General features: G+C 38.0%; 1 protein-coding gene, 1 non-coding gene and 1 pseudogene across 7 annotated transcripts; 2 read left to right on the forward strand and 1 right to left on the reverse strand.

Annotated features, from left to right (window-relative positions):
• Window positions 1–529: 529 nt before the first annotated feature.
• LOC129621140 (40S ribosomal protein S29-like) lies at window positions 530–779 on the reverse strand (annotated as a pseudogene).
• Window positions 780–9,063: 8,284 nt separating this feature from the next.
• Window positions 9,064–23,594, forward strand: CCNB1IP1 (cyclin B1 interacting protein 1). Of its 6 annotated transcripts, none has more exons than XM_055537215.1 (6): window positions 9,064–9,138; window positions 10,302–10,433; window positions 11,702–16,355; window positions 17,905–18,237; window positions 20,321–20,654; window positions 22,594–23,594. In XM_055537215.1, exons 4-6 carry the CDS (start codon window positions 17,941–17,943, stop codon window positions 22,794–22,796), a joined length of 834 nt encoding a protein of 277 aa, XP_055393190.1. In that variant the 5' UTR covers window positions 9,064–9,138; window positions 10,302–10,433; window positions 11,702–16,355; window positions 17,905–17,940; the 3' UTR covers window positions 22,797–23,594. The 6 variants fall into 6 exon arrangements, with proteins under 6 accessions (XP_055393190.1, XP_055393189.1, XP_055393188.1 ...); XM_055537214.1 differs by having other exon boundaries at window positions 10,309–10,433; XM_055537213.1 differs by having other exon boundaries at window positions 10,324–10,433.
• LOC129622187 (small nucleolar RNA SNORA79) lies at window positions 11,276–11,423 on the forward strand. The gene has a single exon (XR_008699864.1). It is a non-coding gene; the product is annotated as a small nucleolar RNA SNORA79 (small nucleolar RNA).
• Window positions 23,595–24,391: the final 797 nt, after the last annotated feature.

Consider the following 24,391-nt stretch of genomic DNA (forward strand, 5'->3'; position numbering starts at 1 on the left):
CACTGTAATATTTGCATGTCCCAATGTCTTGTGAGAAGTCACCGTAACCGAAAAGTGGCTCTAGGTATGAGCCATTATAAATGCTGTTTGCGCGACTCGCTTGCCATAGGGCGGAGGGAAGCTCATCAGTGGGGCTACGAGCTGAGTGCGCATAGTCACTCTATCCAATGTCCCTTGGGAAGGTCTGAGACTAGGGCCATAGCGCGGCCCTAACAGGGCCCTCCCTGAGCTTCGGGGAGGTGAGTTCCCAGAGAACGGGGCTCCGCGCGAGGACAGACTGGGCAGGAGATGCTATGGACCCCGCCCTCGCGGAGGGGCCTGGCGGATGCCTCCTTAGCCGGAGCTTGGAACAGACTCACGGCCAGCGAAGTGAGTTCAATGGCTGAGGTGAGGTACCCCCTGTGGGGGCCTCATAACCCAATTCAGACTACTCTCCCGCCCGTCCTTTTTTAATGAAATGCTGGCTTCAGGCCTGAAGCTATTACCGCCTAAGGTTGATGTGCTGGATGAGCCATCTAAGGAAGTTCGGTTAGTCCAACTTAATGAAGCCGATGTCCTTCGCATACTGGCGGAAACTGGCGGCACATATTGAGGCCGTATTTCCGGATCAGACCGTGCCGGTTTGAGCAGACCCGGCAAGAGCGAGAACCCTGGCCGAATTTTCTCGGATGGCTCCAGTAGAGCTGCTGATGACCCATGTTGCTTTCTTGGCTGCAACGAGGTAAAAGGCTATCCCCCCTTTTTTAATCCACATATTTACTGGGCACCTTGGCGAGTTTGGGGGATATGGTAGTTCAGCCAAAATAGACATGGTTCATGTCTTGGGGACAGACGTTAACCAAGTAATTACACAAGCAAAAGCAGCAACAGTACTATAAGAAGTATACAGTATTTATGGAAGTTGTGTAAACTGTTGGTCGCTCAGTGCTGTCTGACTCTTTGCTATCCCATGGACTATAGCCCTCCAGGCTCCTCTGTCCATGGGATTTTTCCAGGCAAGAATACTGGACTGGGTTGCAATTCCCTTCTCCAAGGAATCTTCCTCACCCAGCGGTTGAACCCATGGGAAAGTAGTACTTCAGGGCTGTATATTGTCACCTTGCTTATTTAACTCATATGCAGAGTACATCATGGGAAGTGTCGGGCTAGATGATTCACAACCTGGAATCAAGATTGCTGGGAGAAATATCAACAACCTCAGATATGCAGATGATACCACTCTAATGGCAGAAAGCCAAGAGGAGCCTGGTAGGCTACAGTCCATGGTGGGGGGGAGGATCGCAAAAGAGTCAGACACTAGTTAGCTACCAAACAACATCAACAGTGCTATGAGCTTTACACATATTTAATTCTCACAACAACCCTGTTGTTAGGCAGGTATTATTGTCTGTATTTTACAGTTGAGAAAATTGAACTCTAGAAAAATGTGAGTAATTTATTCAAAGTCGCAGTGTATTGGTTTGCTAGGGCTACCATTACTAAAACCTACAGACTGGATTGCTCAAACAAGAAAAATTTATTTCCTCAAAATTTTGAAGGCTAGAAGCCCAAGATGAAGGTGATGGCAGCATTGATTTCTCTAAGGCCTTTCTTCTTGGATTGCAGGTGACTGTCTTTTTCCGGTATCTTTCTTACTAAGCTTGTTAACTTGAATATTTCCCTGATGGTAAGTTCTAACTTGAGTAGATCTAGACTAACGAACCCAAAAGAATGAAAATTGCAGTAGTCCATCTAAACTAGAATGTGTGTAAATACCTTGAATTAGTCCGTGCTAAGTATATTAACTCAAAAGGAAGCTTGGTTTCAAGAGTTTAATCCAAGAACAGTGCAAGTAGCATCTTTGGTCCTTAAAGAGACAGGTACCTGAAGGGGGTGGGGGTGGGGCAGGTTGCATCTTTCCAGCCTTTTAAGGTAAAGGAGGGAGGGAATCATCATTAGCCAATCAGGCTCTGAGGTCACTTCTCAAAGTCACTTCCTGTCTCTCCACTTTCTCTCTTCATTTTGGTGCTGGGCTGGTGAGTGTGCATTTAATCTTGATTCCTAATTGTTCTGAATTTCTCGTCAGTTTGAACCACTGTATCCTTGTGACAGCCTTAATTTCCAGCTAGCCTTGGAGTGTATGTGAGCTACTAAGCGATTAACTTCGGCTGTGTGGAAATTGGAGGAAGGCAGTGAAATGATCTGCCTGGCTTGTTTCCACGTGGGCCTCTGCAGGTTCCGGTCTGCCTTCCTTTTCTGAGACAGGGTGACCTAGGAACAATACACTCTGCTTCACGTACATAGTGTTTCTGCAAAATGCCTGGATTCATTTTGCTTGGGGGAAAAGGTACTGTTATTTTCTCAATGCTGTTTTGACTTCTGTCTTTTAGTGAGAGGGTAGATCTTGGAAGAGGAGTTTAGATCAGTCAGCTTTAATTCTCCTGTGTCTGCAGGGCCCAGGTTTTTACTGGTTTTGTGGGAGCTGCATTGGATGTTGTTTTTGCCCTGGTCTTCGCTCAGAGCAGTTCATCTTTCTTGAAACAGGGAGGACGCTGCAAACTCTGAAGTCAGATGATTTTAACAAGCTTCAGGAGGAGCTCCCAATTTTAATGTCAGCACTGTGGTGATGGTGCCCTCAGCAGCTTAGGATGTACTGAAAAAGATGAGGGTCTTAGCTTAGTGCAAGCCTAAATGAAATTCCAACACCACAGTTTACTCCTCCAGTGATGTTAGGTGAGTCAGTGGACCATTCTGAGGCTTAGCTTTTGAAGATCAAAGTATATGAAGCCCAAGCACTAGTGGATGTATAATAAATGTTACATACCTTCTAGAAATAAGCAATAAATATATTCTGGGTATTATTTTTCTCCTACAAAGTTTTGCCCAGTGACCTTGAGTGATATACATTAATATAATATATGAATTATCCTTACAGGTAGAGGGTGTTGAGCAAGTAAACTCATATTTTAGCATTGTTGGCAATGTATTGGGGACTGTAAACATGCAAAATAAAAGAGGAAGACTGTGAATCCCTCCAAAGCTATTTATTTTAAAAAGTCTTAAACGTCTCAGATCATGTCTTGTGAAACAACTAGTTTTTCAGTTAGAGGTTTTGTTGAGTGGGAGAAAAATTAGTTTTCAATGGAGATATGCTTTATCTTATTTTATATCTATTTTACATAATTTAATCTTCACAGAGTTCTAAGAGGTAGGTGGTGTTTGTCCTCATTTTAAGGAAAGGAAATCAGGCTTAGAGAAGTTGCATAACTTGCCCCAGGTCACAACAAATGGAGCTAGGAGTCAAATCTAGCTCTGTCCAACTTCATTATCTTAACCATTAAGCTAAGTTGCCTGCCACTTATTAAAACCTTGCTTGTATACCTACAAAATGGAAAAGATAACATAGTACTTGCAAAATGAGTTACTCTAAGGACAGTGCTTTATAAATTCTAAGGCAGAGTTATTATGAAATAGGTAAAATATGAAGTTATTCCTTACTGCTGTTTTGACCCAAAGCCCTCAGGTACTATATTTTTTTATTTCATTTTTATTTTGCTCCACCAGCATTGGGACTAGGATTCGATGAAATAGTGTTCTCTTGGGATGAACTGCATGATTATTCAGTGTTTCTGATCTTCCTACTTTTATTTCATGTATGCTCTCAGTGGATTCCTCCTGGAGTTCAGTTCAGTCACTCAGTTGTGTCCTACTCTTTGTGACCCCCTGGATTGCAGCATGCCAGGTTTTCCTGTCCATCACCAATTCCCATAGCTTGCTCAAACTCTTGTCCATCGAATTGGAGATGCCACCCAACCATATCATCCTCTGTCGTCCCCTTCTCCTGCCTTCGATCTTGCCCAGCATCAGGGTCTTTTCTAATGAGTCAGTTCTTCGCAACAGGTGGCCGAAGTATTGGAGCTTCAGCTTCAGCATCAGCCCTTCCAATGAATATTCAGGACTGATTTCCTTTAGGATGGACTGGTTGGATCTCCATGAAGTCCAAGGGACTCTCAAGAGTCTCCTCCAACACCACAGGTTCAAAAGCATCAATTCTTCAGCACACAGCTTTCTTTATAGTCCAACTACCACGTCCATACATGACACTGGAAAAACCATAGCTTTGACTGGATGGACCTTTGTCAGCAAAGTAATATCTATGCTTTTTAATATGCTGTCTAGGTTGGTCATAGCTTTTCTTCCAAGGAGCAAGCATCTTTTAATTTCATGGCTGCAGTCACCATCTGCAGTGATTTTGGAGTCCCAAATAATAAAGTCTCTAACCGTTTCCATTGTTTCCCCATCTATTTGCCATGGAGTGATGGGACCAGATGCCATGATCTTCGTTTTCTGAATATTGAGCTTTAAGCCAACTTTTTCACTCTCCTCTTTCACTTTCATCAAGAGGCCCTTTAGTTCTTCTTCACTTTCTGCCATAAGGTGTCATCTGCATATCTGAGGCTATAGATATTTCTCCCGGCAATCTTGATTCCAGCTTGTGCTTCATCCAGCCCAGTATTTCACATAATGTACTCTGCATATAAGTTAAATAAGCAGGGTGACAATATATAGCCTTGACGAACTCCTTTTCCTATTTGGAACCATTTGTTGTTCCATGTCCAGTTCTAACCGTTGCTTCTTGACCTGCATACAGATTTGTCAGGAGGCAGATCAAGTGGTCTGGTATTCCAATCTCTTTAAGAATTTTCCACAGTTTGTTGTGATCCACACAGTCAAAGGCTTTGGCATAGTCAATAAAGCAGAAGTAGATGTTTTTCTGTAACTCTCTTGCTTTTTTGATGATCCAACGGATGTTGGCAATTTGATCTCTGGTTTCTCTGTCTTTTCTAAATCCAGCTTGAACATCTGGAAGCTCACAGTTCACGTACTGTTGAAGCCTGGCTTGGAGAATTTTGAGCATTACTTTTCTAGTGTGTGAGATGACTGCAATTGTACAATAGTTTGAGCATCTTTGGTATTGCCTTTCTTAGGGATTGGAATGAAAACTGACCTTTTCCAGTCCTGTGGCCACTGCTGAGTTTTCCAAATTTGCTGGCATATGGAGTGCAGCACTTTAACAGCATCACCTTTTAGGTTTTGAAATAGTTCAAAGGCAAAGGAGAAAAGGAAAGATATAAGCATCTGAATGCAGAGTTCAAAGAATAGCAAGGAGAGATAAGAAAGCCTACCTCAGCGATGAATGCAAAGAAATAGAGGAAAACAATAGAATGGGAAAGACTAGAGATCTCCTCAAGAAAATTAGAGATTCCTTCTCCACTGAGAGGTTAAAACGATTGGAATTTTTAGCTAAAATAACTGACAGTAAGTGGGAAATAAAACTTGAGAATCTGTTCTGGTAGTACAGCCTTAGAGAGCTGTTGCTAAAAGATGACTCTGCCAAGCAATTAGTTTAGCATTTACTTCATATTTGTATTGTTTTCCTTTTGCTTCAGGTTGAAGATGGAATCTACTGAGGAAGGAAAGCCTAGGTCTTTAGCACCACATGTGCCAGCCCAGAAGCAGCAGTGTGAAAACCTCTATAACATCTGGAGTCCCCTAAAAATTAAGGAGACTTTGATTTGGACATTCTCAGTAGGAATGGTTAAAGGCTAATGGGACCATAGAGGCAAGTACTTGAACTTTGACTAAGATATGATGCCTTAAAGTGTTCTGTTTTACATGTGCAAGTGTCTTTTCTATCTAAAAAAGACAGGAAGTTCCTTGAATTATCATTGTATCCCATAGTGTGGGATACACAGTAGGCACTGAGTAAATTGGAATGGGACTGAGCAAAACTGAGTGATAGTATGATCTTAAAATGGAAGCATCAGCTCATTCAGCATGATCAATCTGTGTTTTGTATCCAGCCTCATGAATCATCTGTTCACACGTAAAATGTACCTTTTGTCCTTTGAAGAACTTATTTCCACAAGAAGCAAAATGAGTGGGTCATTGATTGCCTGTGGGATATTTACAAAATGTTTACTTTAGCTCCCTAAGTAACTCAGTAAATGTACAATGGTCTTCATGTGGTGGAATGACACTTTATGAAGCATAACTAAAATCCTGCATGCAGCATCACACATTGGGAAAGGCATCATGTGCTACCAGGCAGGCTTTGTGCTATGTGCCACGGAAACAAAGACCAGGCCCTTTGCAATCTGGGTTTTGTTTTGTGAGATGAGACAAATAGGCAAGGTATACCTTTAAATCTATAATTATTTTTCCCATAAGAAGTACTTAGATGCAGACTTTTGAGGTGAACAATGTTAAAACTCTTACAATAAGAAATGGTGAAATTTTGCAGTGTCTGAATGCTTCCTATGTTCCCTTAGTTAATCTCACATTTTGCTGATATCCAAAACATTTGGAATAATTAAAGCACTATTCAAGTATAGGATAAGAACAAGTAAAATAACACTTTGATTATATCTCTGAGTTACTTAAAAATTTGTGGTTTATATCAAGCCTTATGAATCATCTGTTCACGTATAAAATGTACCTTTTGTCCTTTGAAGAAGTTATTGCCACAGGAAACAAAATGAGTGGGTCTGTTTCTTTCTGACCTACTGAGCCAGTATGCCATTCTTTTTATTCCCCCACTATGCCATTCTTAATACGTTTTAAAGCAAATTGTCGTTTGCAGTTCTGCTTCTTAGTTCAGGTAGTAAGGGGCATCAGTTCAGTTCAGTTCAGTCACTCAGTCGTGTCCCACTCTTTGCGACCCCATGAACTGCAGCACGCCAGGCCTCCCTGTCCATCACCAAGTCCCGGAGTTCACCCAAACTCACGTCCATCAAGTTGGTGATGCCATCCAGCCATCTCATCCTCTGTCGTCCCCTTCTCCTCCTGCCCCCAATCCTTCCCAGCATCAGGGTCTTTTCCAATGAGTCAGTTCTTCGCATGAGGTGGCCAAAGAATTGGAGTTTCAGCTTTAGCATCAGTCCTTCCAAAGAACACCCAGGACTATCTCCTTTAGAATGGACTGGTTGGATCGCCTTGCAGTCCAAGGGACTCTCAAGAGTCTTCTCCAACACCACAGTTCAAAAGCATCCGTAGTGAAGTGAAAATATGGAATTTTGACAGAATTGGGCTCATATCCCAGGTCTTAATAGCTAAGTGGACTTAGGAAATTTATTTAACTTCTCTGAGCCACAAAATTTCCTTATAAATATGGGAAAAAAACTTATGTTGTAAAGTTTGAAATGATTTCAGTAGTTCTTGACAGATTATAGGTAGGACTTTAAGAATGATAACTGCTACTTCCTTTTTTGTCAGCTTATGTTTATTCATACCCACTGTTTAAGGCACTGCTCTTCAACAGAACTTGAATGTTCTATATTTGTACTGTCCAGTTTGATAGCCAGCTATATGAGGTTACTGAGCAATTAAAATATAACTGAGGAATTTAACTTTTAGTTTAGTTTAATTTAAATTTAGGCTGTAATAGGTGTTAACTATTGGACAGTGCAGTTATTCTTTTAGAGATATAGTTCATGTGTTACGTTATGTTAGTTTCAGGTGTACAACATAATGATTCAGTATTTGTATATATTGATACTAGGACATGATTACTACATCTAGTTAAGATCCATCACCACATCTAGTTAAAAATTTTTTCCTCTTGTGATGAGAACTTTCAAGATTACTCTCTTAGCGACTTTCAGATACATAGCAAATACTCTTCTAAGTGCAATTTTGAGACTCATTCAAGACCTACTATTTTTTCTTCATGAAGCCTTCCTTGACCAATGATTCTTCTAAATATAACTTGGCTCTCTCTCCGACTTGTTTGGTACTTACCATGGACATTAATTTTTTTGTGTGCTGTCTTTCTAGCTAGGTTGTATTTGAGATTATGGAGTTTTAAATTTCCCCATTGCCTCATGAAAAGGAACATGAAAAAAATATAATTGTAATATTGTAGTTAATGATTTTATATGATCATTAAATATAATAGAAAGAAATTTTACCTAGTAATTAAGTGAAGAGTAGGGAATAATATAAAGGTTGCTTTCCAGATGAGCTTTGTGTCTAGTCTGTTTCACCTAAAAATTCAGATTACACTCAACCTCTGGAAGAACAAATTGAGGCTTCTTTCTTATACGGCCATCTCTTGGCCAACTTGTGCTCCAAATGATGCTTATTCAATTTTGCTATGTCAAGGGAAGGTTTTCTTTAGTTTATTGTGATAAATACTTTAACAGAAGTAGAGGTTAAATATAACTGACACTGGCTCAAATGAAATTGAAAGATACTTGGAGAAAAAAAACAAACAAAACTATTTTAGATTGCCTTCTCATTTATCTAACACTTAACAGTTCTTGAAAGTGAAAGTCGGTCAGTTGTGTCTGACTCTTTGCGACCCCATGGACTGTGAATTTTCCAGGCCAGAATATTGGAATGGGTAGCCTTTCCCTTCTCCAGGGGATCTTCCCAACCCAGGGATCACCCAGGTCTCCTGCATTGCAGGTGGATTCTTTACGAACTGAGCTATCAGGGAAGCCCTACCGGTTCTTAGCTCCTTCCATTTTTTAATTTATTTATTTTTTCTTTAAAGGATTTTGTGAACTTAATGATTGTGGTCACCCTGTGGTTACAAGTGTTTTCTGTAATCACATACCCTGTGAACTTGGAGAGACTGGCAGTAACTCATACCATTTATGCCCCATCTCCCTGAATTTGTTCCCATGGCTGCCATACTTTGGTTGCAGCCATCACGGGGCTTCTTCTATTTGCATACCTATTCTCTTTTTGACTGTTGACTTTTATTAAAGTAACCTTTCAGAGATTGGTTAGACTTACTGTATAGTTTTACCCAAACTTTTAAATTTATACAAATAGCAGAGCTTGTACAGAAGTCTTGCCCTAGTCTGATAATGAGTTTGGGCATTTGATGATGTTCTCCAAAATAGATGGGTCCATTTATATTGCTGAATGGAGATTCAAATAAAGAATGAATAGTTTTCTTTGAGTTAATTTTCCTTGAGGCTTTATGGGTGTGACTTGTGGAGTAGGCTGGTGTGCATTCAAGTCTTGTAGTCATAACCTTTGTATATTTGTTTATTATTTAATTTTTTATTCTCCAGAGATGTCAGATGCTTGATAGATCCTGTAGTTCAACTTGATTCCTAGAGAGAAGCTGTTCATATGATATCAGAAGTAAGTGTAAAGAAAACCTTCATTTTTATCTCATTTGAGTTTCTAACCACCTCGCAAGTTTGGAGATTGAGTTTTCTTAGTGGTTGAAATTTGGTAGTTGAAGGGGCTCAGTGCTAACCTCGAGAGAGTTTCCCTGGTTTGGAGATAAGGACCTGGTGGTGGTTTGTTCTTCAGCAGTCAGTCATTTGCAGTTTGCCATGACGAAATACAGGCTAAGCCTATGTTTCAGCTGACTGCCCTGATTGTTTTATTTATTTTTTATTTGACTGCACATGTGGCATGTGGGATCTTATTTCCCAGACCAGGTGTTGAACCGTGCTGCCTGTATTGGCAGAGTGGAGTCTTAACCATTGGACTGCCAGAGAAGTCCTGATTGCCCTGATTGAATGCATGCTCTAAGCAGACTATAGCTAGCACAAACACTTGGAATTGAATTCTATTTCTTGGGATTCTTACTGGGATCTAGCCCATGATGTTAGGTAATTCTTAAATCTTTGAGTTTGCTACTACAATGCTTGGTTGAGCTTTGATCTTTTGTTGTATCTCTTTGAGATAGAACTTGGGTCAAGAATCCTTAATCTAAAAATTCAAACACTACAGAGAAAATGCTGATAACTGGTATAATTCTGTTAACCACTTAACTTGACAGTATTAAACGAGTCACTATTTTGTTAGTTTATACATAAGATTAAGAGAACCCCAGAGTTGGTTAAATCAATTTTAAAATCAAGATAATAAAATGCAATACTATGTAATCACTAAAAGTTATGGTACCAGTTTATCTTTCTTGAAATGGAAGAGTATTTATGATATATTAATTTAAAACAAGTTACAGAGCAATATGTATAATCCTTTTTCTGCTTAAACAGTTTTATGTGCTTATGTTTACTTGAGAAATCATTTGAAAGGATATATTCCAATACTAGGGATTATTGTCTTTAGTATTGGGTTGTATGGATGATCTTGTTAACCAGTATTTTCTGACTTTGTTACATTCATCTATAATTTAAAGTTATTTAAAGCAGCCTAGATAGGACAGGCTTGTATTCTTGTACTTGCAAGTTTCAGCAGAGAATGGGGCAACATATGAGTGTGAAATATAGGAAATACAAATATTTAAAAGTAATGTTAAAGTAACATCAGCACTTGAAATAATTTTTTAGCTTTCAGTTGTATCTTTTGCAGAAATGAAATTTCAGGAAACTAGACTGGAGTCTCACTTCTTTCCCAGCCGGAACTCTTGGGAGCTGTAATCCTGGATATACAGTAGATAATAATAGCGTTTTTGTTTTATGGTAAGGCTTATGTTGAAATTGAAAAGCTTTGATATACATATGAATCTGTGGAAACTCAGCTTAGTGACTTCATGGCTAGCTTTTAAGGTGCTACAAATTTTATTTTTTAAAAAGTCAACTGAAGATGTTGAAAGGTGGCATAGCATAGTAGCTATACATGGCTTCTGAAGTCAGACTTGGTTCAAACCCACTCTCTATCACTTAAGCAGCTATGTAACCCTGGCAAGTTTCTTTTTTTTTTTTTTGGCAAGTTTCTTAATATCTCAATGTCGTAGGGTCTTTATATCTTAAAAGGTGGTAATAATAGTACCTGACTCAAAGGAATAATACTTGACTTAGAAGATTAAATTAGATAATAAATGTGTGGGGCTTAGAACATTATTAACATATGGTAAGTGCTCAATATATGTTAGCTATTTTATCACTGGAGTCCATGTGTATATTTATCTTAGACTTTGTACTACCTAGCAATTTCTGACATATGCATAATAGTTATAAGAAATTCTTTGTTTTTATTGCTTATGTGCATCTTTCTGGCAGTTGGGCTATGCCTCATTATCTTTACCCTTAGTACACAGAATCTAATTTAGTTCTAGTGTTAGGCAAAGTATGGTAATAAGGTCTATAGTGTATGTCCCAATATCATTGTTTCAATAACATTTTCTTAATTAATCTTTTTTTTGACACTAATTTATTTATCATCTAATTCCTTTTTTTGTCTGTCTGCTAGCTGGACCAGTTGATACTTAATGGTTCTTCTAGTTCTCGACTAACCCTTTAAAAATTTAGAAGTGATAGTGATGTTTCTTAAAACATTTATTGAAGTGATTGGAGATAATCTTTGATGGCTGTTCCTCTCACTGCTTGGAGCCTTAAGTAGTGGGATTTTAGTCCATCATATATCTAAACTGACTTGTCTTCACTCAGGGCACCATGGGGACGGGTTGGCTGTCCGTTAGTGCCTTCTGATTTTTGCGGAGTCAAACAATTGTGAAGCAGGTGGTGACTCTAGATTAAGAATTATACTTGGGATTAAAAAACTCCATTAATTCGAAAACATGAGGATCTAATATATAGAGAACCCCCTGATTGCAACACATTTGAATAGCACTGATGTAGGACTATGAAAGGAAGCACTCTAGTCATTTGATTCTAGGAGTTATTGAAACATACTCTGAAATCATTCATGTTTAAATTTTAAATGGTTTACTCAATTTTCTATTGAGTAGTTATTCACCTTTCTATTAAAAATATCTTTTTCTCTGCAGCATGAAGGTGGATGATTCTTCAAATTAAAGGTGGACACTGACTTTTCTCACCAGAAATGGTTTATAAGAATCAACTTGCAAAAATTTAGAGGCAATAAAAGAAAGAGTAAAATATTTTCTTCTATCATTGTTTGATTCTTTGCTAGATTGTAAGCTCCATGAAAGCAGGATAACTTGCTTATCTGCAATGCCTGACCCAGAATAGATACTCAAGAAATACTTGAAGTTAATTAAAATCTCCATAGAATTTTTTTTTTTTTTTTGAATCTCTGGAAATGATAACCATTTTAATGGCATTTCAACAAGATTACATGGAATACTTGGGACTTAAATTTTGACTTGATAAACTATGTGGATAGCAATGAGTCTTAATAATAACTTCTGTTATAATACGAAACCTATTCTTTAGAAACCTATAATATGAAACCTATTCTTCTGTTAAAGCAAATATAAATATCAAATTAGATTTAGAGTAGATGATGCTGACTATCTGAGATTCAAACATAATAGGAAGATTATTATTTCTGAAGCTCTTAGAGAAATGTGGTACATAATATAGCCAGTAAGTACTTATAATATCTAAACAAGATCAATATCAAACTTCATGGTAAAATACCAGTTAAATGGTATATGATAATGAATGCACAAATTGTGCTGTCAGAGTTTATCCAGACTTTTTATGTTAGGAAGAATGGATTGCTACTGCTACTGCTAAGTCACTTCAGTCGTGTCCGACTCTGTGCGACCCCATAGACGGCAGCCCACCAGGCTGCCCCGTCCCTGGGATTCTCCAGGCAAGAACACTGGAGTGGGTTGCCATTTCCTTCTCCAATGCATGAAAGTGAAAGGTGAAAGAGAAGTCGCTCAGTCGTGTCCGACTCTTAGCGATCCCATGGACTGCAGCCCACCTGGCTCCTCCATCCATGGGATTTTCCAGGCAAGAGTACTGGAGTGGGGTGCCATTGCCTTCTCCGAAGAATGGATTAAAGATCTGTAAATTGAAAGCAAAACTTCAAGCCTATATAAAAGCAAAGAATATGGCACTGTGACATTGGATTAGCCATAAGGCAAAAGAAAAGACTGATAAATTTGTATACACTAAAATTCAAACTTAAGTTTGCATGCCATGTAACTGACAAAGGCTCCATTTAAATCAAGAAAATGATCAAAGGATATGCATGAACAATTCATAGAGGAGGATCCCTGAATAGTCACATGAAAAGATGCTTAATCTAACTACTAATAAAATAACTTTACATTAAAACAACACTGAGATTCCATTTCACTGCCATCAGATGGGCAAAAATTGAAACAGAACAAACGAACTCTGACACTTAAACATGTTGTCAAGGTTGGAGTTGCTGGTAGCAGTGAAATTAATTTATTACTTTGGAGAAGGTTTGGCAACATCATTTTTTGAAGATGATTATACCCAATCTTTGGGTATTCTTAAGGAGTTCTTGACATGTGTACTCAAAGAAATGGGCACAGAAAGTTTATTGCAGTAAAATATTTTTAGTTGTAAAAGCCTGGAACCAATGTCCATTAGAAGAATGAGTAAATAAATTGTGGTTTGTAGAATTTGGCTGTTAAAATGAATTAGTATAAGGTATGTGTATTAACTTTACACCTCAAAAAAAAGACTTAAAAACGGCCAACTGATATGTATTGTGTGAGATTTAGTAGTTTGAGAACATGAAAACAAAGTTTGATATATGTACATATTAAAAACCTGTATGAGAATGATAAACCCCCAAATCTGGCTTGTTTACCTCTGGAGAGGTAAAAGGAAAATTGACTGAATATCTGTTAACTTGTTACCTCATTAAAAAACATCAAACTTGAGAAAAGTTTGGGTTTATTAGATTGAGTGATGGTCATTCTCCACACATTTTTTATATGCTTAATATTTAATAATAAAAGCCTGTCTATTTTTAGTATATTTTATTTATTCATTTAACATCAAAAACGTTTTGTATTGGGGTATAGCCGATTACCAATGTGTGGTAGTTTCAGGTGAACAGCGAAGGGACTCAGCCATAAATATACATGTATCCCCCCAACTGCCTCCCACACAGACTGGCACATAACATCCAACAGAGTTCCATGTGCTATACGATAGGTCTTTGTTGGTTATCCATTTAAACTGTAGCACTGTGTACATGACCTTCCTAAAGTCCATAACTATCCCTTCCTCCCAGGAACCATAAGTTTGAAAAACCAATATTTTAAAATGCTCTTTTTGGTGGTCAGGTCTCTGTATCCCAGCCTTGACTGATTTCAGTGGTTTCATCCTCAGGAGCACCTTAGAAATGAGCCACGGAAGGGTTTTTCTATGCCATGAGAGAACAGGACACATGCCACCAAAAAACAGGTTAAGTCTATTTCCTGGTATTCCAGACTAGTGGGATATTAAGAGTTTGTAGCTCCCCCCACTTTGTCCTATCTGGCAAAACATCCCCATCATTCCCTCCCACCAAATGTGTGTATGTGTGTGTAGGTATATCTATCTGTGTATATACACACACACGATTCATATAGGCTTTTAGCCAAATAGGTTGGAAATTGGAAACTGACTTTAAAAATGGTGTGGGTTACACCAAGCTTTGGGGAAACAATGAAATTGAAGAAGCAGGAAGGGATCATATTGTAGCACAAAGGTAACTTGGCTAGAATCAAAGTTAGGTACAGGTCAAATGTGAATGCTTTGTGTTTTATAACTTGACATGAGAGTGTACCTTTTTATTGTACTTCAATATTTCTACATTTGGTATAGTTAAAACCAGAAAATGCACAAAAGGCTCAGATAACCAAAACATGTTGGGGGTTACATGGTTTACATATGGAAACCATGATTTTCTTCAAACCCGTTTTGTAACTCTAGATTGAATTTCTATTTTGAACTCTCAAGACATTTTAGGAGAAGTATACAAAGGCCAAGATGACCTTGATTACTGTGAACCAGTTATAGATAGACAAAAAACTAGAGAAAGTTGTTTAATCAGGGTAGGTTTTTGTCTGAAGGAGAAAGGTTTAATATATAGATTCACAACCTATAAGGGGGTTTGCAGGGCTTAGTGTCCCCTCTGTGTTGCTGATTTATTGGATTGTTTGTTACTAATTCATACTAGTGTCACATCTTCAGGAAAAGTGGCTACAAAAGTCAGCATTAGGCTTATATTCTGAGGACCCCTGGAGCTCTCAGCTTAATTTCTAATATGAATTCTAATAGATTCATAGATTGAGCAGAAAGTCATACAGTAAGTACAGACGAGAAAATGTAACAGGTAAAAAGTATTAGGATAAAATGGGTGCAAACATTTAAACAATTATTAATCCAAGCAGGCCCAGGAATGTACACAGGCGGATGATCTCAGAAAAGCTGACACCTAACCCTATTGCTTAAGAGCTGTAATGAACGTTCATATACAGATTCTAAATCAAGTTCTTTATATCAGATCAGATCAGTCGCTCAGTCGTGTCCGACTCTTTGCGACCCCATGAATTGCAGCACACCAGGCCTCCCTGTCTATCACCAACTCCCGGAGTTCACTGAGACTCACGTCCATCGAGTCAGTGATGCCATCCAGCCATCTCATCCTCTGTCATCCCCTTCTCCTCCTGCCCCCAATCCCTCCCAGCATCAGAGTCTTCCAATGAGTCAACTCTTCGCATCAGGTGGCCAAAGTACTGGAGTTTCAGGTTTAGCATCATTCCTTCCAAAGAAATCAGGGCTGATCTCCTTCAGAATGGACTGGTTGGATCTCCTTGCAGTCCAAGGGACTCTCAAAAGTCTTCTCCAACACCACAGTTCAAAAGCATCAGTTCTTCGACGCTCAGCCTTCTTCACAGTCCAACTCTCACATCCATATATGACCACAGGAAAAACCATAGCCTTGACTAGATGGACCTTTGTTGGCAAAGTAATGTCTCTGCTTTTGAATATGCTATCTAGGTTGGTCATAACTTTCCTTCCAAGGAGTAAGTTCTTTATATAGAGGATGTGAAAAACTGGAAAGAGGTCTATCTCAAGATGGATTAAAAAACGTCAGAAAATACAACAGAGGTGGTAGGTGTCAAATTATAGATATCACACAATTTGGGAGACTTTCCTGAAATACAAAGCCTTGTTGCCCAGCCGGTACTCCCTAAAATTTCCCAGAACAAACACCTGCGTGTACTCACTCCTGCTGTTAGCTTCTCAACTGTCCCCACTCTACTCTGACCTCAAATGTTAGGCTGAGGACAGCTAGGAGAGAGGGGCTTGGTGGGCTACAGTCCATGCGGGTCACAAAGAGACAGGGCTAGCGACTAAATAACAGCTTGTGCCAGTCGAGGGGTGAAAACCGCACACAAGGACAGTATCTGCGAGGCTCCCAAGTGGGACACCTAGACCAGGCTCGGTCAGATTCGCTCAAAGACACGCGCGCCTGGGGGTGCAACGCCCATAGTCTAGGTGCTAGAAGCCTCGGGTCCCAGGATCCTGAGCTGTGTGACTCGGCGCTCACCACCCGGCAGGCTTTGCGACCCCGCGCATGCGCCCTAAGACGTAGTGGCGACGCCAGTGGAGAATCTTCGCTTGTCGTCGTCGTCGTCGTCGTCGTGGAGTTAAGGCAGCAACGGTGTTTTCCCGCGCTTTTCTTGGGCGTCTCAGGTTAGATTTTAAAAACAATTTTTAAATTAATCTTGTTAGTATTTTCTTTTGAGAGCGCTGCGAGTTTGAAGTTTCCGTGTGTCTAATCTTCAAAACTTGGTTCTCGCTAAATTGGACGGCTCACTAAATTGACTCTTTCCCCGACCTTGTGGAAAATTTTGAACTAGCTGCACCTCTCGCTCTGCCTGGTGCAGGTCCCCTGGAGAAGGGAATGGCCACCCACTCCAGTATTTTTGTCTGGGAAATCCCATGGACAGAGGAGCTTGGCGGTTGCAAAGAGCTGGACAAGACTGAGCAACTAGCACTGGCTCTGCCTGGTAAGGGACTCAAGTTCCGAACTGTTTCCAGCTCTTCTGCTTCCCGTCTGCACTCTACCCTGCTGGAGCGACGAAGGCCTTGTAACTGCGGCCGCCGGGTACCTGTGGAGACTCCTTCAGCAGGGACATTTGGGGTAAAACGAGCGTGTCGGAGCGTCCTTGTCCTACCGCTGTGACCCAGGCAACTGTCTTGACAGAATTTATCCGTTTCTAAATGTGACCATCTTCCCTTGGTGTATAATTGGTGTGTCACTATTGTTTTATACAAAGTGTTAGCCGCTCAGTCGTGTCTGACTCTGCAACCCCTTGGACAGTAGGCCCACCAAGCTCCTGTGTCTGTGGAATTCCCCAGGCAAGAATACTGGAGTGGGTAGCCATTCCCTTCTCCGGGGGATCTTCCCGACCGAGGGGTCAAACGCGGGTCTCCTGCATTGCAGGCAGATTCTTTACTGTCTGAGGCACAAGAAAAGACCTATTTTACACAATAATGGCTAATTTTGATATGTTCAGGATATTGCTGCCTAGTTGAAAAATAATGAAATAGAAGCATAGCATTGAATAGTATTTACATTAATAGGTGAGTTGTTTAATTGGTGATAAAGTTTGCTTTTATATAGATTTTCAGGCTTCATCATGTCAACTACTTGAATGAATTAGGTTAGTTTCTATTTAATAGTATAGGTTACTAGTCAAGGCAACACAGTTAAACAATCTGAGGAATTAGCATATATGAAAACCTAAAAATGTAACTAAAAATAATTTGCATTAAAGAATGGCTAAAATTAGTGCCTGGACTTTTTATATCTGCCAAGTGTGAGAAGTGATACTAAAATATTCTAGCAAACTATGAATGGGTAATACATTTGGATTTTTGTTTAGGTATTGAGAAATGGCAAAAAGCACTAATTTAATTTTTATCTGTACTTTGTAAATGTTCCTAAACCTTTTTTTTTTTTTGCATGAACATATTATTTTTAACTTATAAGTGAGATGTGGAACTACCTGTGTCCTTAACTTTTTCGTTAAAAAATTTTTTCATGGCCTTAGCAGTGGTTTGCACAAAGAAGGAGCACAATATTGTTGGGTGGCTGAAATCAATATTATATATTGATTGTAATACAAAAGCATAATAAAAGGTATATTATTTTGTCTTAGTAAAATAAAAACGTTTCAATTTATTTTTATTTATTTAATTTTACTGCAAATTGACTTTTTCATTTATCCCTTTTTAGGATTCTTTTCAGCATCTGGAGACTTTATTATCTATTATGTCTTTGTGTGAAGACATGCTGCTTTGTAATTATCGCAAGTGTCGTGTCAAACTCTCTGGTTATGCATGGGTCACTGCCTGCTCTCATATATTCTGTGATCAGCATGGTAGTGGTGAGTTTAGTCGTTCACCAGCTATCTGCCCTGCCTGCAACAGTACTCTTTCTGGAAAGCTAGATATTGTCCGCACAGAACTCAGTCCGTCAGAGGAATATAAAGCCATGGTATTGGCGGGACTTCGACCAGAGATTGTGTTGGACATCAGCTCCCGAGCGCTGGCCTTCTGGACATACCAGGTTAGTGCTTAGGCTAGTTTCTCTGGAGAGTATGCTTTGAGGCGTATGTGAATGCTTCTAAAGTTTTTCCTTCACTGTGTTTGTATTTGTTTTTTAATAAATGTATGGAAAAATGTTCTTTTTAATTTTCTTTTTTGCAAAAGTAATATGTTTAGTGTTGAAAATCCAAAAGGAAGAAAATAAAAATAATCCATAATTCCATCACTCAGAGATAACCAGTCTTGATATTTATGTTTGTATATTACTAGATTTTCCTGGATATAAATATATATATTTTGTCTATACAAACCTAGGATAATACCACAGATACCATTTTTGTGGCCAGGTAAATTGACAATAGATTATGCCTGTTATGAGTATTTTATTAAATATTTAAAAATTAGCCATTCTATAATCATAATTTTAATGGTTATAATGTATCATAATTTATTTCCAAGTTATTAAAATGCTGGGATGAGTACTGTTATCATTAAATTCATATCCTTAATTTTTTGCTAACTTTAAATACCTGAAAGTGAAACATTTGAAAGTTTTAAAAATTGTAGTACTAAAAGTTGCCCTCCAGTTAGATCTTGTCAGTTTGTGTTCCCTTAAGAAATGTAGGCGGGTGCTTGTTCACCATACTTTCTGCTCACCAATTAGGTATGGTTACAGTAGAATCTCATTGCTCTCTAAATATGCATTTGTTGGATGGCCTTTAGATGAATACATTTTCCTGTATTTTAAGTATATTTTTCTTTTATTAGTTATCTGTTTTATTTTATTTGCTGTAGATTTCCCCCCACTTATTTATAAGAATTCTCTCTATACATATACTTAACTCAGATGTGGCAAGAAATTTTTTTCACTTTTGTTAGTCTTCCTTGATTTTTTTGACATACAGAGGTTTAAAATTTTTGTGTGTTTGATGAAATCATAAAATCATAATTTTAATGATTGAATTGTATCATAAATTGTAAGTTATTTAAAAAATGCTATAATGAGCATTCTTCAAATTCATATCCTTATTTCCTTTTTTGATTTCTGCCTTTGGCTTCTTTTTAGAAAGGCTTATCTGTGGAGAACTTTAATCAGGTCCTTGAGTATAATAGTGTTATATCTTATATATGCAATTATAATAATGCTTCTAAAAGGTCTGTTTGTCATCTGTCACATAAATATTTTCATTATATTTTTCTAGGTAAAATGTTCCTCTTCTATGCTCCTATATCTTCTTATGCTTACTTTGTTGTATTATTTATACTATATTGTAATTACTTATATATTTGCTCATCTTTTCTAGTTAGGAGAGTTCTTTAGGTCATGTTTTGATTCCTGTGTATCTTTGGGTCCTCAGTGGCCATCATAGTTACTGGTCTTAAGTCTCAGTAATACTTATTGACTGAAATGAATAGACACTCTGTCTTAAAGTAGATCCCAGTTTGGGGGGTAGTATTGATTGAACATGAACATGTGGTATTGTAAAATCTATCCTTAAAGTCATTATGACCTTAGTATTTTGCTGGCTATTTCCCAGAGACTGCTCTTAGTCACTTGCCTGTTGGCCTTTCCAACTTGGCCTCTTGCTTCCACAAATCCAGCAAGAGAGAGAGTATGCTAGTAAGAGAAACTATATTCTTATGTAATGTACATAAGCGATATCCTGTCATTTTTCCTATAATCTAGTCACAGGTCCTGTCTAGATCAAGGGGAGGATATAAGTGTTAGAAGGCAGGGATAATTGGGAACTGTTTTATAAAATGTTCTCCACACTATGGATTACTTGAAATATAGTGTTAGATTTCTTGGAAACCTTTGGTCTACATGTCACTTGTTGAGGTTAAACAAATATTCACATTTTTTGTTGGTGTAATGGTCATGCTTTGAGAGTATTCCTCCATTTTTTTTTCTATGCATTTAGTGACATAGTGTATTATTTTCTATAATAATTATTCTTTTGTACATCCTAATTTCTTAATCTGGTTATAAAATTTAAAGTAATAACATTCCAGTATGTGTGTTTTTCTTTTCTTTCTGTGTTTGTATAAAGTTAAAATAAGCAACTTTGCATTTATTACCTTAAATCTTTTCTCTCTTGGGACAGGTACACCAGGAGCGTCTCTATCAAGAATACAATTTCAGCAAGGCAGAGGGCCATCTGAAACAGATGGAGAAGATATATACTCAGCAAATACAGAGCAAGGATGTAGAATTGACCTCTATGAAAGGGGAGGTCACCTCCATGAAGAAAGTGCTAGAAGAATATAAGAAAAAGTTCAGTGACATTTCTGAGAAACTTATGGAGCGAAATCGCCAGTATCAAAAGCTCCAAGGCCTCTATGATAGCCTTAGGCTACGAAATATCACTATTGCTAACCAAGATAGTACTCTTGAACCATCTATGATTGCACAGTCTGGTGTTTTTGGTTTCCCATTAGGTAAGAAAGGACATGTAATATCCAGTATCAGTTCTTTAGATTAGTGATGTTTCACACTGTACCCTGCATAGTTCCATGCAGTTAGTGGAGACTCCAGACGCCTAGAGTGGTAGTATTAGTGGTAGGCTCTAGGTTCTTCATCTGTGTCTCAATCAGCACATCCTTACTTTTATTTGTTTTATTTGCTTACATTTTTAACTACATCTTCAATTTATTTGAATAGAGTAAATAATTCCAAAATTAAAGTTGGCAAATTTCCACTTCAAATGAAAAGCTATTTAGTTGCAGTAATAATAATAATATTAGCTGCCATTTATTAATTCCTTACTAAGTATTAGAAACTTATAATTTCACATGTATTTGTGTCATTTATAAAACTTTATGAGGTAGGTGTTTATTATCATGCCTATATTACAGATGAGAAAGCTGAGGAACAGAGAGGTTAAGTAAATTAGTCAAGGTCACAGAGCTATCTTCAGAGCCCATACTCGTTTAACTGTTTGCTATCCTGTGAGGAGACCATGTTTTAGTTTCTTTCACATGACAATACTGATTGCACAGTTCTTAAGTTATTATTTGTTGTTCTTCTGTTTATTCATTCATAAATTTATCAAATATTTATTAAGCATGTTTCATGTGCCAGACTGCTGGAAAAAAATGTGGGCAATGGGGATGTAAGGATTATCCAGATAGGATTTCTGCCTCCTGGAAATATACAGTCTAGCTTTTTTCTACTTGTCAGATGGCAGAGAATCTCTTCCTGAGTTCTCTCCTTTATACCACTCTTGATATAACAGAATCTAATAGTTTTTACTATGCTATTAATATACTTTTTTGACACACAAAAAAGTGAAAATTCTTGAGATGAACTTTTATTTGAGCTGGATTTTTATAAAGCCTCTTTTTTTGAATTTTATTGTTGAGAAGATGATATCCTAGAAAAGGCATGAAGTAATGAGATGAAGAATATCATAGAATTGAAACAAGTTTCAACTTAGCTTTCAGTTACTCATATGATTTAGTCAATCAAAGTATTATTGTGTATGGGCATTATAGGTATTCTTATTTTTTCCTTGTGACTATCCACATTTATTTCAATTTCTTGCATTTTTGCCAGTTCTTACCTGTTCCTTTGTTTGCATACACTTACCTTTTTCCTTTCACCTCTTGCCACCATTGTTGGCTTGAAGTAGATACAGTCAGCATTCTCCTTTAGTTATATAACTAAAGCCAAGGATGGGTTCAGTGAAAATTGCTCAGTCGTGTCCGACTCTTGGCAACTCCATGGACTATACAGTTCATGGAATTATCTAGGCTAGAATATTGGAGTGGGTAGCCTTCTCCAGGGGATCCTCCCAACCCAGGGATTGAACCCAGGTTTCCCGCATTGCGGGCAGATTCTTTACCAGCTAAGCCTCAAGGGAAGCCCCATTGGAAGCTGTTAAATGTTTATCAGATCTATTGTATAATTTTTCTTAAGGGTGTGCTAATTGATCTTGGGACGTGAATATGTGTCTGGTTTTCTTGGTAGTCGTATATTTTCCAGAGCACTTACAGAAATTGTAAAAAAGAAATTTGTTCTTAAAGAACCTGGGACAAAAGACACACACACATGAATATATATGATATTCCTTGGATATAGATTAATAGATAATAAAATTATGATACTGTAAATTCTAGCTCTACCAAAGTATTTCACTGGGTTAAATTACTTTTGGTGATGAGGTAATGGGTATCACTGGAAACTGCACACAGAAGCAGGTAAGATATCTATACTGTGGTAAGGGGAGGAGGCCATCTTTTCTTTATCCAAGGTGTATGTTTTATGCAGGTCATAAGTGTTGAGTTCTATTAAAATATTATTGAATGACTTTGTTTTTTGATCCAAAAGATCTGTAAGGAAATAGATACTTAAGTTCTTCCCTTATTTTTCTTCTAGGGAACAACTCCAAGTTTCCTTTGGACAGTACACCAGTTCGAAATCGGGGTGGTGGAGATGGAGATTTTCAGTTCAGACCATTTTTTGTGGGTTCTCCCACAGCACCTGAACCTGCCAACAGCTTTTTTAGTTTTGCCTCCCCAAATAATGAATTAGAGCAGCAGCCAGTCTCTAGCAGGGCTTTTAAAGTAAAAAGAATTTAGTTGACCTCACAGAATTTTCTCTGTTCTCTTTCAGTGATTTCATTTAGTAAATAATCTTTGTTTTATATAGGAGTCACCAGCCTTTTGTGTTTGTACTGAGTCTTCAAAATTGTCTTCATGTTTCCAACTTATAAGAGATTAAGTGGCAGTGGGTGGGGGGTGGCTTCAGGTTTCCTTTTCAGTTTCTTTTATTTGAGGCATAAGCATTTTAAACTCAATTTTAGGGTGAACTGTTGAGTTTTCACTGGTAGCAAAAAGCTTACAATATTTTTGGGTGTTTGTAGATCACTGTTTGTTTGTGTTTGAGCTATTTCTGGCTGAGCCATATGTTTAAGTATACTGTATAAGCATCTCTGTTTTATGTCTACATGTCAGTTTGGGTTCTGGTGTACATATGTTCCTTTACATTTTTTTTTGTTGTCATATTTGACAGTATGTTTATGTGAACATTTTGGTTTCAGGAGTGAGTGAGCCTGTAGCTTGTTATTTGGAAACATAAATTTATTTGTATATACTTAATGTATTTGTCCATGTATGAACTTGATTGGAGGTGTCATATCATTGAATGAAGGTACAATTTGATGCATGTATGTTTAGTTCCTATTTCTATTTAAGAGTAATTCACATTGATAAAGTTATGTTGAAAGTTGACTTTTTGGCGTTTAAGATAAAATTACTTCTTTTTTGCTAGCTGTTGCCCTGGATCTACTTATTTAAGAATGTACTTCTACTGCAGAAAACTTGTCAATATGTTGTTGATCTCAAGATTATAGTAATTAAAATACTTTTAATGATTTATTCCTTGTTTTTCTTTATTAAATAGTGGTCATTTCTGACTACTATCACAGTAAAATATAGAACCAATAAAGAAATTTGAAGGATACTTTCAGTAACTTTACATCCTATTAGAGGCAAGACTTGATATCATACTGGTTGAGGAGCCAGAACATCAAGGTTCTAGTTATTTTTTCCCCCATATATTAGTTGTACAAGTTTAAGTTTAAACTTTTGGGGCCTTTGTTTCTATGTCTGTGATATAAGGGGTTGAATTAAATTATCCTTACAGCCTTTTCTAACTCTTAGATTTTGTGATTTATTGTTACTGGCTTGGGAAGAACTGCCATGGAATTACCTAAATTCCAAGTTCCATTATTTTTTAGGTAGTAAAAGTCATACTGAAATCATTTGAGTGTATTTTATGTTTAGTCATTGTAGTTCAGTTCAGTCGCTCAGTCGTGTCCAACTCTGTGATCCCATGAATCACAGCACACCAGGCCTCCCTGTCCATCACCATCTCCCGGAGCTCACTCAAACTCACGTCCATCGAATCCTCTGTCGTCCCCTTCTCCTCCTGCCCCCAATCCCTCCCAGCATCAGAGTCTTTTCCAATGAGTCAACTCTTCGCATCAGGTGGCCAAAGTACTGGAGTTTCAGCTTTAGCATCATTCCTTCCAAAGAACACCCAGGGTTGATCTCTAGAATGGACTGGTTGGATCTCCTTGAAGTCCTAGGGACTCTCAAGAGTCTTCTCCAACACCACAGTTCAAAAGCAGCAATTCTTCGGCGCTCAGCCTTCTTCACAGTCCAATTCTCAC

This window comes from Bubalus kerabau, chromosome 10 (genome assembly GCF_029407905.1).
Source record: "Bubalus kerabau isolate K-KA32 ecotype Philippines breed swamp buffalo chromosome 10, PCC_UOA_SB_1v2, whole genome shotgun sequence".
In the NCBI taxonomy this organism is placed as follows: domain Eukaryota; kingdom Metazoa; phylum Chordata; class Mammalia; order Artiodactyla; family Bovidae; genus Bubalus; species Bubalus kerabau.

Coding starts and splice junctions, on each gene's coding strand:
- CCNB1IP1 (XM_055537212.1), top strand. CDS start 16,567: ATGGCCACCCACTCCAGTATTTTTGTCTGGGAAATCCCATGGACAGAG. Junction 18,238..20,320: donor TGGCCTTCTGGACATACCAG/GTTAGTGCTTAG, acceptor CTCTTGGGACAG/GTACACCAGGAGCGTCTCTA. Junction 20,655..22,593: donor TGTTTTTGGTTTCCCATTAG/GTAAGAAAGGAC, acceptor TTTTTCTTCTAG/GGAACAACTCCAAGTTTCCT.